Raw genomic sequence first — 15,729 nt, forward strand, 5'->3', positions numbered from 1 at the left:
TGTGTGAGCTCCGCCAACCCAGGAGGGCCGTGCTGGACGCCATCCCCGCCAGGGGCGCCATTAGCGCAGGGGGGTGAATAGCTAGCACACAGTTTCTCATTCTCTTTAAACATCCACTGGAGGTGGAAATCCACTCACTGTTGTAGCCACTGCTGCTGCTAGCCTCTGCCGGCGCCGAGTTGTGCTGAACTGGCCCTTCGCAGATGGCCCTTCCTGACAGTGAATGAGAGGAGAGGAGGGAGGAGAAAACACGGGACGGGGGAGGGGGGGGATATGGGAGGATGAAAGATAATCAGACAAAGGAGAGGGAGATTTTTTAACTGCAGTTGACTTTTGCTAAATCTTAGCATTGAAAAGAGCCTGAAGGAGTAGTTACGCCATGAGAGAAGTTTAGCACAGCAGACCACCCAAACACTTATCTATTTGCTGACTATTACCCCTACTCCAAAAGGAGATGGAAAGTTATGAAGCGATGAAGAGCTTACAATTTCAAGGTAAAATCAATTTACCTTTTGTTTTATTCATGCAATGCCATGTTATATGAAGCCAAAAGGCATTCAGTAAATGGAAGCAAAGGAAAAAATAAGTTCAGGGGAAGGTGACTAAATAAATAATATACAAAGGCTAAAACAAACAGGTTGTAATGAAAGCCTTCTGTTGGCCAGGAAGAGTTTTTTGTTTCTTCCTGGGAGGCGAAAGTAAGGGGAAGGATACCAGGAATATTCAACTCCCCACTTTCTCTCCTCCTATAAAGGGAGGGATTCAGTATTAAGTATGGTGTTGGGATTTTCTGATTGAAGAATTTTCCAAGGAGGAAGCCAGTCCCCATAGAATAGGAAGGTAAACCACAATGTCCTCAGTGTGTTGAGATAACACCTATAAAAATCAACTATGAAAACCTAAAGGTATATGTTTCATTTAGTGATGGGCCAGTAGAAGACTCTTAGAGCTTTTCTTTCTCCTCTTTTTGGTGGACAGGATTAAGGGATAATAATATTTCCTTCTAATCAACTCAACTGTGCCTGCATTTGACAGACCCTGACTCTCCAAGGCTGTGAGAATTAATTTCAGTTCCAATTCGCTGAAATGTTTTCAGAGTCACATAACAGTCAGACTGAGGAAAAAAAAAAAACACACAACCAGCATGGCTGTGTTAGTCTTTTTGGACAATAGAAAAATATTTTAAATTCTTAATTCTCTTCAAATTTTCCAAATTACATTCACATTTCTCTTCCATCTTCACAAATCCTTTGTGTACATATATGTATATGATTATTAAACACAAACACACAAACATAATCTGTGTCAGACAAAACATTTTCTGTACAAAATCTCTTTATGCCTACTGTGGTTAAAAAAAAATGAGAAAGAATGTAGTTTTACTCTTCAGTGTAATTTGAGCATCTGTGAGATCCAGGATGAATGAATGACAACAGATCATTTATCTGCTACCCCATACCTCATTCTCTCCACTATCTAGGGACCTAGTATTTAATTCATGCTATTAGCAACATGGGAAATCTAGTAGTAATCTCTTCTCCAGCAACCCTTATAAAATCATGCTCTTCTTGCCATCCTCCATTCATTTAAAACATAACCAAACTGTTTCACTGCATAATGATGATACCAAGATTTTTATTAGAATCAGAAATTTAAACTTTGGGACACAGGGAATATTTTTCCTTACGGGTAATTCCACAGAGACTTCTAGGACACCTATTGCCTCCAATGAATTACTCAATGGATTCTTGAGCTAGCTTCCCAGTAGCTTCATGTAGAAATGTGGTCCAAATTTTAACATTCACATTCAAATCAATAGTGTACTTATGTAAGAATAAACAGTCAAACATCTAGTTTAACATGCTCTTCATTTTTTACTTTTTTGAGGTCAATTTTTAAAATGATCTATTTTATAATTATCTCAAAAATTACAACTACAGAATGCAAAAGGTCCATAAAACAAGATCTGTAACAACAGAAATAACAATAACCACTGCCACCACCGCCACAAGACAGTTTAGATTTCCTCCATAAATGGCTGGTGGACTAAACATTCCAAATGACAGACAGGACGAAAAATGAGCCATTTACTATGAAAAGCCTCTCATTCAGAGAAAGTGATCCAAGTAGTGAGACAATTATGAGCTCAAAACAAATACTTGGAACCATGAGATGCAGTTCTAATGGTCAAGAAACATTTAAAACAGGAGGAGGAAATATGCATATTAGGGTGGGAGAAAGTGGTGGGTATATTTAATCCATCACAGTAAAAATAAATGCTATGCCTTTCTATAGGTAAAAACCTGATGAGTACTGACATTCATATCAGTCATTGTCATCACTGGCTGATTCTTATGGTTCCCCAGTAAGGTATGATGGTGAAGAAACTTCTGGTAACTTTGCAGTGATAGAGAATGAGCATTCTAAGGGGTCTTGGAAGGTCGCTGGTGTGAGTGAGCAGAAAAAGTCTAGGGGTTGTGCCAAATTCTGTAGCATTCACCCTACGATCTTTCGTTTTACCAATTCAAGTGGAAGTGAGGTTTTTCTGGAAACGATTAACAGCTTACCACCACCCCTTTGTCTATTTCTTTCCACTGGAGTTGGAACTAAATTTCCTACTTTTGAAAGTTTAACACTTTCTTCGAGTATGGGGATGAAATGATTTCAGTTCTCCCCAAATAACTGAACTAGACTCACAAGGGCCATTTTCCCACTCTTTGGCAAAACAGGAACAAGGCAAAAGAGTATAAATGAAACTTTAAGAACAAACAATCAACCCCAACATGTGATATAAATATGAAAGAAGAATATTTTCCTCTTTTTGAACAACTTCTTTTGATGATTAAAAAAAAAGAAAAACCTTCATCAAACTCTCCACACATTGAAAAGCACAGCCTGTGAATGGGAGGGTTATTCAGAATGGCATTCTGTTTCCTTCAGGAAAAAAGACTCAGTGACAGAACCAACCTACTCCAGACCATAGCTGTGAATGGCAATATGTTCAATGGGCTATCTTATAAAAAACAAGATTGAAATGGTATCTACCCACAACTGTGCATGTTCCTATGATGCTGGCCCTGTCCAGTTATTCTATTTACAATTAAGGTTCTCTTTCCTTGCCTATGATAACCATAGATACTATGTTTCAAAAATACACACACAAAACTAGACAATCACTTGCTCAAAAATATGGTACTCCCAAAAGCAATTTTAGGCAATTTCCTTGTGAAGTCACTTGACACATTTGTCTCTACAGTATTAATTTTCTGAATAGAAGGGAGAAAAAACAGAAAAACATACTGAACAAAAGACCACAAAAAATTGTGTTCACACAATGTGGACATTCTAACTAAAAAAAAAAACAAACAAGATATTTATTGCTTGCAAAAATCTATTTTCAAATTAATCAGATTAGTAAGCAAAGTAACGAAGAATTGGTTATTTACACGTTTAGAATTAAAACACAAAGAATGTTATCAGTAAAATCAGAATTAAGGAAGAATTATTGTTCTTATTTAAAAGACACTGAAATATTCTAAAAAGCAGCCCTTCTTTGTGTTACAGATTGATTTACAGCATAATGAAAAGCAAAATAAGGAGTCTAATTCTGATTGTGCAGGGCAAGAGTCCTTCATAATATTAATATATAGTTAGGACTGGAGTGGTAAAATTTCAAGCTTAAGGATCTGAAAGTAACATGAATTTTGACATGAGAGGTTGTAGGCATTTACCATATTTTGTACATTGCAATGCAATGACATAAGAGGATCTTATGTTAAAAATTTTCAACTATTCATATAACTTATTTTAAATGAATTTCAAGTAAGTTTATTATGAACCATGAAGACGTTAGTTCAAATTTTAAAAGTGCCTGTTGATGGCCAATAATATCTATTTTTGTAGAATCACAGAATTTTAGAGTTGAAAGGTAATTCAGAGATCATTAATGCAACTCTATCACTTTACCCAGAAGTTAATGGAGGCCCAGACAATTTAACAGAAATAAATGAGATTATACTGCCAGGAAATCACAGTGATTAGACTAGAACCCAAGTTTGTTCATTTCTAACCTATTGCAGTCTTCATCTCATGTATTAATTAATAGATATAAGACTGGACAACACTAACACATAAAAGGCTCCTTTAAGATTTAGTATATATAAATGTTCATTACAACCCATTTGATTTTTAGTCTAGATTTTTAAGGTGATTTTTTGTTAAAATGTTTTAATGGTTCAAAGGCCATAATTGAGAATGAAAAATGCCACTTGACAGCTGTATTACCTAATTTTAAGCTTTCTTTTAAATTCTTTTGACTTATGCCACAATAAGAATAGATTTCTCACTATTTTAGATAATATAACTCAGTCTGAAAAGCACTAGCTTTAAAGCAGTTAACAGTTGCTTTAAACTTTTAAACTTCTAAGAACTGATATATAAATACTAATATTTTAAAAAATATCTATAAATATGAATGAAGGAAAAGTAAGGTCTGTACCTGCAGTTGTATTTTTGTATCTTTGCTGACACTTTTTGTTCTCCATCGTCTTGTGACCCGCTTGTCTTTCTTTGAAATATCTACACAGTTAGCCTACATTGCATAAATAGTTAAAAGCAACAAAGCATTATTAAGTTAACACAGATAATACAGGCACAGACAAAGAGAGCATAGCAAGTTAGTAAAGAATCATTGTTAGATACCTAAAGCAAACCAGCCAGGAGATAAAGGTGCATCTGATGCATAAAGGGCATTAAAAGCAGACAAAAACAAAACATATTTTTCTGCTATACAAAATGAAAATAGGATTAGAGATCTTTGGTGTTTTTCTGCTACTTGGAAAGATAGCACAAATTCTTACAGTACCCAAATTATACCTTCATAATTATCATTTCTAATGCAACATAAATGTGGGAGAATAATTCAGATATTCACTTCTAGTTAGCTTGTATTTAAATGTACAACATTTTAAAAAAGACATCTTAACACAATGACACCAAGATTCAAAAAGTTATTAAGAATAACTCCAGAATATAAACTAATCTGTATTATAGTTATTTCCCTTTAAATATTGCCTTATATATTCATATAACAATTCAGTAAAAATTCTGAGTGAATATTTTAAGTTCCTTTGACCAGCAGCTATATGTTTACCTGCATGTCAGTAAAGTTAGGTGCTGACTGAGTTCTCTGAAGTATTTCCAAATTTTGCAGGAGTTTGCTAAGTTCCACAAGGTTTGACTGGCAGTGTGCAAGGTCTAAAACAGATCAGAAATAAAAATATGTTACAACTGGGCAGGAAGTGGTGGTGATGATAATAAAACGCAGTGTATCCAAATTATGGCAAATATGATCAGGTAGATCTATGTTTACAGGACGATGATACTGGCAGATGAAAGAAAACAGACCCTTCTCTGGTTTAGAACCATCAAACCACTGATTATTTATTGGATGAGTTCAAAACCCACTCTTACAGATGAACAATTAGCGTAGAAAGCTATTAAAATCTCAGTGACATTGGGAGATTCTTCTGAGATGGCCTTTGTCACATCAGAAGCACGCTCCAGGGAACTTCAGTGGTCATCCAGTTTTGCTGTTAGGAACCTGTCTACCTGCTGTAAAGGTCTTCATGTATAGGACTCAGAACCCCTGCACACCCTCCAGAGAGCAGGGCAGCAGCAATACACTAGGGGCCAGGCCCCGCCCAGGCGCCATCTCTCAGCAGCATCTGCCCTAGGCTGGAGTCTCGGTGAGCTACTCAAGGGCTGCTGTGGCTCTTCCAGGGAACTCTTGGCCATCAGTGGCCTTTAAATTCCTCAAGAGAGGAAATGACCTAACGGAGGTGGCAGAAGAGAGTACCGAGGAGGCCAGGACCCTTCCATCACTCTCTCCTCATTTCAGGGAAGGCAGCACCATTACACTCCTCCCATTTCCCCCACGAAGAGAATAAAGCAAGTGGGCTGGATAGGCAGGAAATACAAAAGATAAAAGGGATGAGAGAGAAAAGCAGTACAAAGAAAGAACGAAGGGGCTGGCGGGAAGAGGAGAAAGAAGATGGTGAAAAGAGACCTCATTTTAACTTGCCTTAGAACTGCATTATAAGCATGCTGACAGGGACATAACCTGACACTACCTGTCCATTAAGATTCTATTTGCTAAATTTACACTCATTCTCTTTAATAACTGTGATTATTCTATACAAATGGTATATGTAGGTAGTATAGAGATCTAAAACTGGGGCTTAAAGCCCTTTCTAACAGAATGGAAAGAGAACTCAGTGAATGGATTTGATCAAAGGCAAAAGGATTCAAAACTAAGGTTGGGAAACATTGATTTACTTTATATTTCTCAGCTGTAGTTTTCTTACCTGTTTAGTGGTAACAGTTAATATTTACTCTCTTACCTTCTTAATGAAAGTAGCAACTTTCATTGAAAATTCTATGAAAACCAGAAACTGTGTTTAAGGCATATTAATTGCACTATGTTTAATCATTCTCCTAGAGCCTTAACTTGGAACAAGCCTCACCATTTCTTGACACTTCTATCATTTCAAATATGGAAGAAATGAAATCCTTGGCAGAATTTTACTCCTTGCCTAGATGTCTGATTATACATAAGGATTATAAAAATTTACCCAAGACAATAAAAATACCTTTAAAAAAAATCTCTAGAATTTCATTAAATCAAGATTAAATCTATTTTTAGAATCTTGGAAAAAGGAAAAATTATGCCAAGAAAGGACTGTTGAGATAGTTTATAATAGTAAAAATTTGAAAACTTAAGGATATAGCAGTTTACTTATTTTCTCATCATCTCTACTTTGTCCTAAAAAGAACTCTATCCAATATTCTGTAATAACCTATATGGGAAAAGAATCTGAAAGAGTGAATATATGTATATGTATAACTGAATTGCCTTGCTAAAACGAAGATAACATTGTAAGTCAACTATACTCCAATGTAAAATAAAAAGTTAAATTAAAAAAAAAAAAACCATGTTATCCAATTGTGCAATGATTAATTAAGGTTCCCCGATGGCTCAGTGGGTAAAGAATCTGCCTGCAATGCAGGAGACACAGGAGACATGGGTTTGATTCCTGGGTCAGTATTCTTGCTGGAAAATCCCACACAAAGAGGAACCTTGTGGACCACAATCCAAAGGGTTGCAAACAGTCGGACACAACTGATGACTACGCACTCAGAGCACATCCGAAGTTATCCCTTTACTATTTCATTTCGGTACAACTGGTTACAAAGACACTATGCAACCAGCACAGTTCTAAGTATAGTGAATATAGCGATAAAGTAAGATTTATGGAATTTACATTAAGGTTTAAAGAAAATATATGCAATAAATAATCTGTACCTTAAACTATTATGTATCCATTTTAGTGATGGATATACTGGTACACAAGGAAGACACATAAAATACTAATTTAACATTTTGCATCTGTGAGAAAAATTGCTTTCCAGGAGCTAAGAAACTCCCTTACATACTTGAGATCTGGACTGACAGACATCCAGACCTATGAATAGCTAGCCTCTTTAAGTACTGGAACTATAAATGTGCTATGTTATGGGTTCAAGAAGATGTTACATGATGAACTTCTGAGCTGCAACCAACCTCAATGATGGGACTCTATAAAATGATCAGAATAGACCAAAAAAAAAGTGCTGTGGTAGTTCAAGAAAGGGATAGTTACTGTGGTTTGAGGTCATCAGAGTAGATAAGACAGTGGAAACTTTTGTGGGTCTGGAGGATTGATAGAGGATTCAGAAAAATAGGAAGATGGAGAAGGGCAGAGCAGTCACAGCAGGTTGAGAACAGCCTGTGCAGGCGCATGGAGGCAGGAACATGCAAGGACTCTGGAGATAGCAAGTTCAGTTCGGCCTATGGAAGGCAAGGCTGAAAGAGCAGGCAGGGCTAGAAACCTGAAAGTTGGTGTTAAATGCTGGGCTAAGTAGCTTGGACTATGGCCCAAGAGTCCACAGAAAACCACTCGAAGAGATTTTTGCAAAAGTTATTTTAAGAAACAGAGGTCTTGAGGGACTACATATTTTATGTAGTGAACAAAGATTTGGCTTTGGGATTAGTAAATGTGGGTTGGCTGGAGCCCCAGCCTCTCCATCAGGGCAGTGCATAACTGGGAAGATGCCTTAACTTCCACGCATTTCACTTTCCTCATCGGCAAAGTGGGGGCAGCAGTAATACATATATCTCATAGCCAAGGGCAATGGAATGATGCCTGCTAAGTGCTGGCACCATCTGTGAACACATCCAAGAGCAGCAGTTCCCCAGGAGCCTCTGAGAGCGATGGAGCCCCAGAGCAAGACTGAGGGTGCGGGTACCAGTCAGAGGCCGGTGAGCAAAGAGAGAACATGAGTTGGTTGGCAGAAATGGAATTCCAGAGGAAGGCAGATGAGGGCGAGAGGTTGGGGTGGCGGGGCGGGTAGGTTTCAAAGGAATAATGACCTCAGCCTCCACGGGATGAACAGGCTGGGTGGGGCAGAGATGACAGAGGTTTCAGGAGTGGTTATGATGGCAGCACCGACAAACACAGGGGAATCCAGGAGCTGGGGCTGTTTCCACAGAGGAGACAGAATTGGTTTTTGACAGGCTGAGAAGAGAGCGTGACCAAGCGCATCAACAGAAAGGGTCAACAGTGCGGGAAGCGGCTGGGAATGCAGCACAGGCTGTATACAGAGGTCTGAGACACAGAGTGTTCCGCCTGTTTGAGGGAAATAGGGTACAGTGATTAAGAGCATATGCTCCGGAGTCAGACCCTGAGTCTGAATCCCAGCTCCACCGTCACTGGCTGGGTTAAAGTGACCTGACTTCTCTGAGCCTATGTTTTCTCACCTGTAAAGTGGCATTGAGAGGATTAAATGAGTCAAGGCATATAAAACACCTAGAACAGCGCCTGCTGCACAAGACATGACCCATCCTATCCACTGCCACCACGACCACGACCATCTTATCATCCTCATCCTCATCCTCATCATAATAGAGACTGCGGTTAGAAGCATGCCTGTTGTTTCCATAGCACTGAGCATAGTCATTGGGATCAAAGTGATCTGGGTTAGCCCTGCAGCTCTGCCAAGTACTTGCTGTGTAACATGGACAAGTTACTCAACCTCTCTGAGCTATGGTCTTCCTATTTAGAAAAATATGGCTCATAATTCCTGCTTGGTACTATTGTGAAAACGTATAAGAGACCACATATGTAAAGTACTTAACTCTGTGCCCAATGCCCATAAGCACTCAATAAACTCTGCTTATTATTACTGAAGCTAAAAGCAGAATACTCAATCTTGACCATCCCTACAACCAAGGCTGGCCAGAGTAGAATCCCAGTGAAATAAAGGGGGAACAGCTGGAGAAAAAGGGGAAACTTCACAGGACCTGAAAGTGGAGGCCCATTAGACAAGGTCTTGTAGGGGGGTCACAGGATGAGGCTTGAGAACACAGCAGAAATCAGACGGCCTCTTGTTGCCAAGAACGCTTTTGCCATAGAGTCATAAGGGCCAAGTCAACTTAGGGGAGAGAAGCTGGAGTCTACAGGCAGGAACAAGGAAGGTGGGAAAGACTTAGGTTGTTCCCAAGAGAAGAGATCATTCCTCTGCTAAATCTTGAAGAAGAGAATGGCAGGACGAGGACACAGGTGGAGAGGTCAGGATGGGGAGAAAGGAGGGTCACCCCCAAGGCTGGCAAAAGGGCACAGGAATGGGCCACAGACTACTAAGAAGCACACAGGGAGACAGAGACAGCCCCCACCAGTCAGGGGCTTCTTGGCATCAAGGCCAATGTCTATTTATTTTGGTCACATGAATGCACTTTGGTCCCAGTGAACAATCTCCATCTTTTCAACAACATTGGTGGCCAGGTTGAATGCCACAAGCACGAACAAGGAGGCAGAAAGTCGAGGAGAGGCTGACTGTCTGGCACAGTGGCAGAGGCGAGTGAGTCTTCAGTATGTAGGACAGTGAGCTCAGCTTCTTCCCCAACCTGAAGTTTATAAAGGCAAAGTAATATTTGTGTGTTTTGTGTATACAATCAAGTAAAACCCTTTCAATGGAATGTTAGCTTGACACACTTAATGAATATAACATCCCCCTCAAAGTCATATTTTTCACATAAATACCGAGCTTGGGATGTGGAGAGAACTAATAAAAATACCGCAGACTTTGAGTTCACACATGTGGAGAGCAAAAAAAAAAATTTGTTTTGGTCAAGGCATGAACATAGATCACCAAATTTCAATTTTTCTAAGTGAGGTCATAAAATAATATAACATCTCCTTTCACCATAACTTTATAAAGGAAAAAATTTAATATTAAAAAAGAGGTCCAATATCAGCTAAAAATAATTTAAAAATGAAATCAATTTAGGTTTATTAAATACCTGTTATTATTTTTTTTTTTCTTTTCATTTTTGAATGTCAAATGAAAGCCGTCTCACAGACTGGAAATGGTCTGTGGATCCAGTTTGAACCAACATGCTCAGGTTCATGACATGGAAGGAAAAAGCTTCCGCAGGTCAAGAGGCTGAGAGATGGTATAATGAAGGAACTGTGTACTAGTTCAGAGTATTCAATAACTGATCCAGAGTGGGACACCACGACCAGGTAATGCTGGCTAAAGATGCAGTATAACATGGCTATTTATTGCCGGTAGTTGGGGAACACACACTGTTCTGCGGGCCAGACAGAGCAGCAGAGAAGGCAGCCGTGTAAGTGACCTAGTGGACTCTCAGGAGAGAGGGTGGAGGGTGCTCCCGAGGCAGCACTCAGCTGGGTGATCACCCCCAGGGTGCAGCGTGTGGGAGGCTAAGGAAGCCAGAGGAAACTGCTAAGGAAAGGGGCTGAGAGGGTTGAAGTGGGTAGGAGTCAGCGTAAGGGCGAAACCAGATTCAGTAGTTCTGAGGGTGCAGGAGAATGGACAGGTAAGAAACCCGAAAGGTGCAGGACCCATACAACTTGCCCCTTTTGTGTCTGTCCTGTTGGCTCACGCTGAGAGCCCACACCAGGCATGAACTGACCTTCTGCACACCTGTCCATCTCTTCCGAGTCCTGCAGCCAGGCCGCCACCTTGCTCTGGCCGGTCGTGCAGGTTGCAGGGAGGCTGCTGCTACAGGGCAGAGGGGACTGCCATGGAAAGCTGTTTGGCTGCACCTACAGTGAACAGCAAAATGTGTAGGGTTAGGCAGGAACAGTACATGTAAGTGACTAAAAAGAACACTAGCATCCTCAAAACTACATTAAAAAGGGGGGAAAAAGGGCAAGCTCAAAATATGGAAGAAGCCTCTTGGCTAAATGTGGTAGAAGCTCAGGGGAGTGAAAATTCATAGGTGATAACAACACTTGTTAAGCTGCCGTCTCCACCGTACAATGAAGCAGACAATGCTTAAGAATATTATACTTGCAAGGGCCTGCCAACTCAAATTTTCAATGGTTTTTAATTACCCACTAAGTTATGGTTGATAGTGTCCTTCTTGCAGTCCTCAACTCACGAATGAAGGCCTTTACTCTTTGAAAGCTTTCTGTACCCTTATGACTAACTCATGGTGTTATCAGCCACTTGTGATTCTTAAATACATTATGCACCAGCGAGCATCCTTTCGATCAAAATATTGAAAACTGCATATTCAGTACGACACTGCATACTGAAAACTGTAACGTATAAAATGGCAGTCTTGGGAATCCCCTGGCACTCCAGTGGTGAGGACTTGGCGCTTTTACTGACGGGAGCCCGGGTTATATCCCTGGTCAGCAAAGTAAGATTCTATAAGCCACACAGCATGGCAAAAAAAGAGGCAGCCTTGGCAAGTTATTATTATCTATAGCTCACAGACTTTTTTCTATTAAAGAGATTTTATGTGAAATAAAGTTGTATGAAGTATGTAGATACTAATGTGAGTGTGAGAAACACTCCAAGAAAAAAGCAGAAACGTATTCCCCTAAAGCTGAAACAACTTTAAAACTCCATACTTGACTTTAACATTCAATTACAACTGATTGTGTCTCTTGTAAATCATTATGAAGTGACGGATGCGCATGCTTAGCAAATCCAGACTTATTTATTACCCGCACAGAGCCACAAAGCAATTACCATTCTAGAACCTCATCATTTGATGCCTAGAATGCAAGCAAAGTGATAAAAAGCTCTTTTCACTCTTTATTGCATTTTGATAAATGTAATGGAAATCTTTCACCGAGTTAGATCTTAGAGGTATGTTGTCTGTAATGAGAGCAATACATCTATGAAAACCAGAGCCGAAGCCCTTTCTTATTCCAAGGCAAACAATGGGGAGGATTTGGTTTCAGTTCTCCCAAGTTATTTAATACATAACACAAGAGATGAAAATAATACATTTTTTATCAACACTCTGTGCCAAAGACACAGGCAGAAGCTGGAAGAACCAAATGATTAAATATGTATATATATTTAATATCCATCTAGAATACACTTCTTGTTTAATTTGGACTAACTCTGGGATTCATTCCATTTTGTGATGAGAACACAGGAGGCCCAGAGAATCTTGGGGACTATTTTGAACATCTTGTGTGTGTTACTCAGTAAGTGCCCTGTTCCCTAATAACCCCGATTTACTGATTCATTAGTCCCCTGGAGAAGGAAATGGCAACCCACGCCAGTATTCTTGCCTGAAAAATCCCACAGACAGAGGAGCCTGGCAGGCTATATAGTCCATGGGGTCACAAAAGAGTTGGACATGACTTAGTGACTAAACAACAACTGATTCATTTCCTTACATTTCAGAAGCAGTTAGGACCAGGTTTAATCCAACACCCTGTTTCTAGAAGAGAGATATTCCAGAATGAAATATGTTTGAGAGCCTTGTGAAATACTGGGTTAGTCAAGAAGTTCTTTTGGGTGTTTCTGTAGGATGTTATGGAAAAACCTTATTTTGGGGTCAACCAAATATAATTAACAGGATTTAACAAAAATGACTTAAGTAATTTCCATCAAAACAGCAATAGCTAAATACAGCTATATTTAATTTAATCTGATTTGATGAGTCTTCCAGTTACCCCATGAGGTTTTTCAATGCTTGGTAAGGAAACTTGGATATATATTAGTCCATACACCCCTATGTAGGAAAACAGAGAAAAGCAGAACCTTCACTGAAACACACTTGAACTCAGTTCCCTGTAGCAGCCAGTTGTTCACAGATGTCCCTGTTTTCAATATCAGGTGTCAAGTAAGAAACTGGAAGAATCCTGGGTAGTGCAATGTGGCTATGGTTCAGAAAACCTAATTATTGCAGCAAAGGCAAAAACAGCTCTCTCCCTGTCCCATTGACCTAACCTTGGTTTTTAACAGGCAACAGCTCTAGTGTTTCAGCACAGAAAAAAACAGCCCAAAGAATAGCTTCAGCCTCCCTCAATCTGGTACAATGGAAAAGACACTGATTTTGGAAACAAAGATGAAGATTCAGATGGAGCTGAGATGAAGACTCAGCTGATAATGTCTTCCGGAAAAATTCTTAGCTGTCTCTGAGCTTTGGCTATATTAAAGAGTAGAGATGAATGAATGTCCCATGCTTAACACAGTGCCTAGTCTCAAATAGGCCACTACTTAAGTTACTGTCGCAATCTCTAGCCCACTTGCCTTATCATGGGGAAATTCACCGGTCTCTCTCGTGGTCATGTATGTATTCCAGCTCAAGGCAAAAAAGCAAGTTTCTTTCTGAAAACATTGTGGTCTTCTTATTACCACCCAGGAAGACATTGATTTCTAGGTATTGATTAACCAAATGTTCACTCTACTCTCTAATATGCTTATAAAGCCATTGAAAATTAAGATGTAGTCCATTCATAGGAAAAGTAACTGTTAATTCTCTTGGTGATCCACATTCCCATCTAATCTATTCTATACTTGTAATTAACTTTGATGCTAAATGGCACTATTGTCTTCTGAGAGTTAGTGTACAAAGCCAACCTTGTCTTCCTGGTTTGTCAAATGAGACTCAGTAAATATGTCTGCATAATCTTCCAAGCAATTTCCGGGCTGACTTTTTTATAACGAAGTCATACCTTTCCATCCACAACTGAAACATTAGCAGCTGGTGAGGATTCAGCTGTGGAGGTTGAAGGAAAAATGTGAAAACTGGCATCTCGTGGTGATCTCACAATTTCATTCTGCCGATACAATCGATGATGGCGCAGTTTGGAGACCCATGCATCAAACCAGTCCTGGGATTTCACCTACAACAATTGAAAAAGAGGAACAGGTAATGGTGAAGCCAGTCTCCTGCCTAACCACTAGTCTAGGCAAAGGATTTCCCCAGATATTGGCAGAGAAACCATCTTTACCTTCAAATGATAGATGTGTTCTTCTGTGTCAAGGTCTATTCTCCGAGCTTTCTTTTTAATTGACATGACAGAGAGTCCCACATCGATGCTTCCATGGACCTTCCCTTTTTGGATCTGAAATCAAAAGACTGGTTAAAAGGCTGGAAGGATATGTGATCTGATGTGTTTCTGTACTGAAGTGAGCTTAATGTAAACTCTCATTTATCTACAGGAGATGGAAGATCACACCTCCTGAACAGAGAGGAAATGGCTAAGTTTCTGAAGGTCCTTAATTTGAGGACAGCTGAAGTTGCAGTGACTTCAGGCCAATTTCAATAAGTAAGACTATTCATCTCATTCTTGTTTTGGCATAACTATAATGTCAATTCTTTGTAACTCTAGATTATACAGTTTATATCCTAAGAGATACTTTTTCTGGTTCCTAAAATAACTATGGTCCATCTTTGACCTACAACCCCAAATATACCCAAGTAATCAGCTAGCAGACAGCTGCAGGGTGGAAATGGGCAGTTGGGACTGAGTGCACAGAGCAGGCAGCTCATCTTCTGGCTGCCCTCATCTAACCAAGGACACACAGCTGACTCATGAAGGAGCTAGGGTCAGAACTGAAATCTGAGCCCTCTGTTATTTCTCCCACACACAATGATAAGAAGGAGAGCGTTTTCCAGTTTTGCATGCAAACAATAACTTCTGATATTAAAGAAAAGTAATTTGGAATAATTTTAGAGCGGGGATGCTCAAGATAAAGGAATGTATGAAACAGAAATGAAGTCCACAGATAAGTCTTAAAAAAACATCAGTAAGAACGCATGCTAAATCTCAGAAAAAGCACATAAAGCATAGTTTATTGAGAAATGCAGGGAAAAAAGTCTGCTTGAGTTTTCTAAGACAGAAAGGGTGATTTTTGTTAGTTGGTGACTTTTAGGTTTAAGCTTCTGTTTTTAACAGCGTACATTACAATAGTTAAATTTTCATGCAGCAGTTTGAGATTTTATGCTAGCTTGAACATAAGCATAAAACACACCTTCCATGCAACATGAAAGTTTGGTAGGTTGCTAAGTCTTACAGGCACAGAAACACACAGAACTGGTAATTATGGCACAACACTTGTACACTGCGGTGTTGACTCATTTCAAGCAGAATTCGAAACCAATCTTTTTGTCTACTTACATCAAGTGGTGCCTTTGAATACTTTAACATTCCATTATCCAGGACAAAAAAACGCTGCAAGAACCAAACAGTCCCCAGTTACTATCAGTATTTTGAATTACATAAAACATTCACAAGCGTGGGTCTAATATTGCTTGATACTTAGTAATCAATACGTTTGACCATTTCCATGTATTTGAATTTAGTGCACCTGGCCACAGCCAGTCACATGGAATGGTAAGGAAATCTG

General features: G+C 39.4%; 1 protein-coding gene across 41 annotated transcripts in view; it reads right to left on the minus strand.

Annotated features, from left to right (window-relative positions):
• Positions 1 to 15,729, minus strand: part of OSBPL6 (oxysterol binding protein like 6) — a 225,010-nt gene that overhangs the window by 44,853 nt on the left and 164,428 nt on the right. For 20 of the 41 annotated variants that reach the window (XM_060409723.1, XM_060409714.1, XM_060409716.1 and 17 more), the window contains 5 exons: positions 15,501 to 15,554; positions 14,331 to 14,444; positions 14,052 to 14,222; positions 11,036 to 11,168; positions 5,153 to 5,256 (listed from right to left, as the gene is read on the minus strand). In XM_060409723.1, the coding sequence (XP_060265706.1) occupies positions 5,153 to 5,256; positions 11,036 to 11,168; positions 14,052 to 14,222; positions 14,331 to 14,444; positions 15,501 to 15,554 (576 nt within the window). Of the gene's footprint in view, positions 1 to 138; positions 214 to 4,498; positions 4,592 to 5,152; positions 5,257 to 11,035; positions 11,169 to 14,051; positions 14,223 to 14,330; positions 14,445 to 15,500; positions 15,555 to 15,729 lie in introns of all 41 variants that reach the window. The other 21 variants (XM_060409696.1, XM_060409701.1, XM_060409703.1 and 18 more) reach the window with 4 other exon arrangements.

Source organism: Ovis aries, chromosome 2 (genome assembly GCF_016772045.2).
Source record: "Ovis aries strain OAR_USU_Benz2616 breed Rambouillet chromosome 2, ARS-UI_Ramb_v3.0, whole genome shotgun sequence".
Taxonomy (NCBI): Eukaryota; Metazoa; Chordata; class Mammalia; order Artiodactyla; family Bovidae; genus Ovis; species Ovis aries.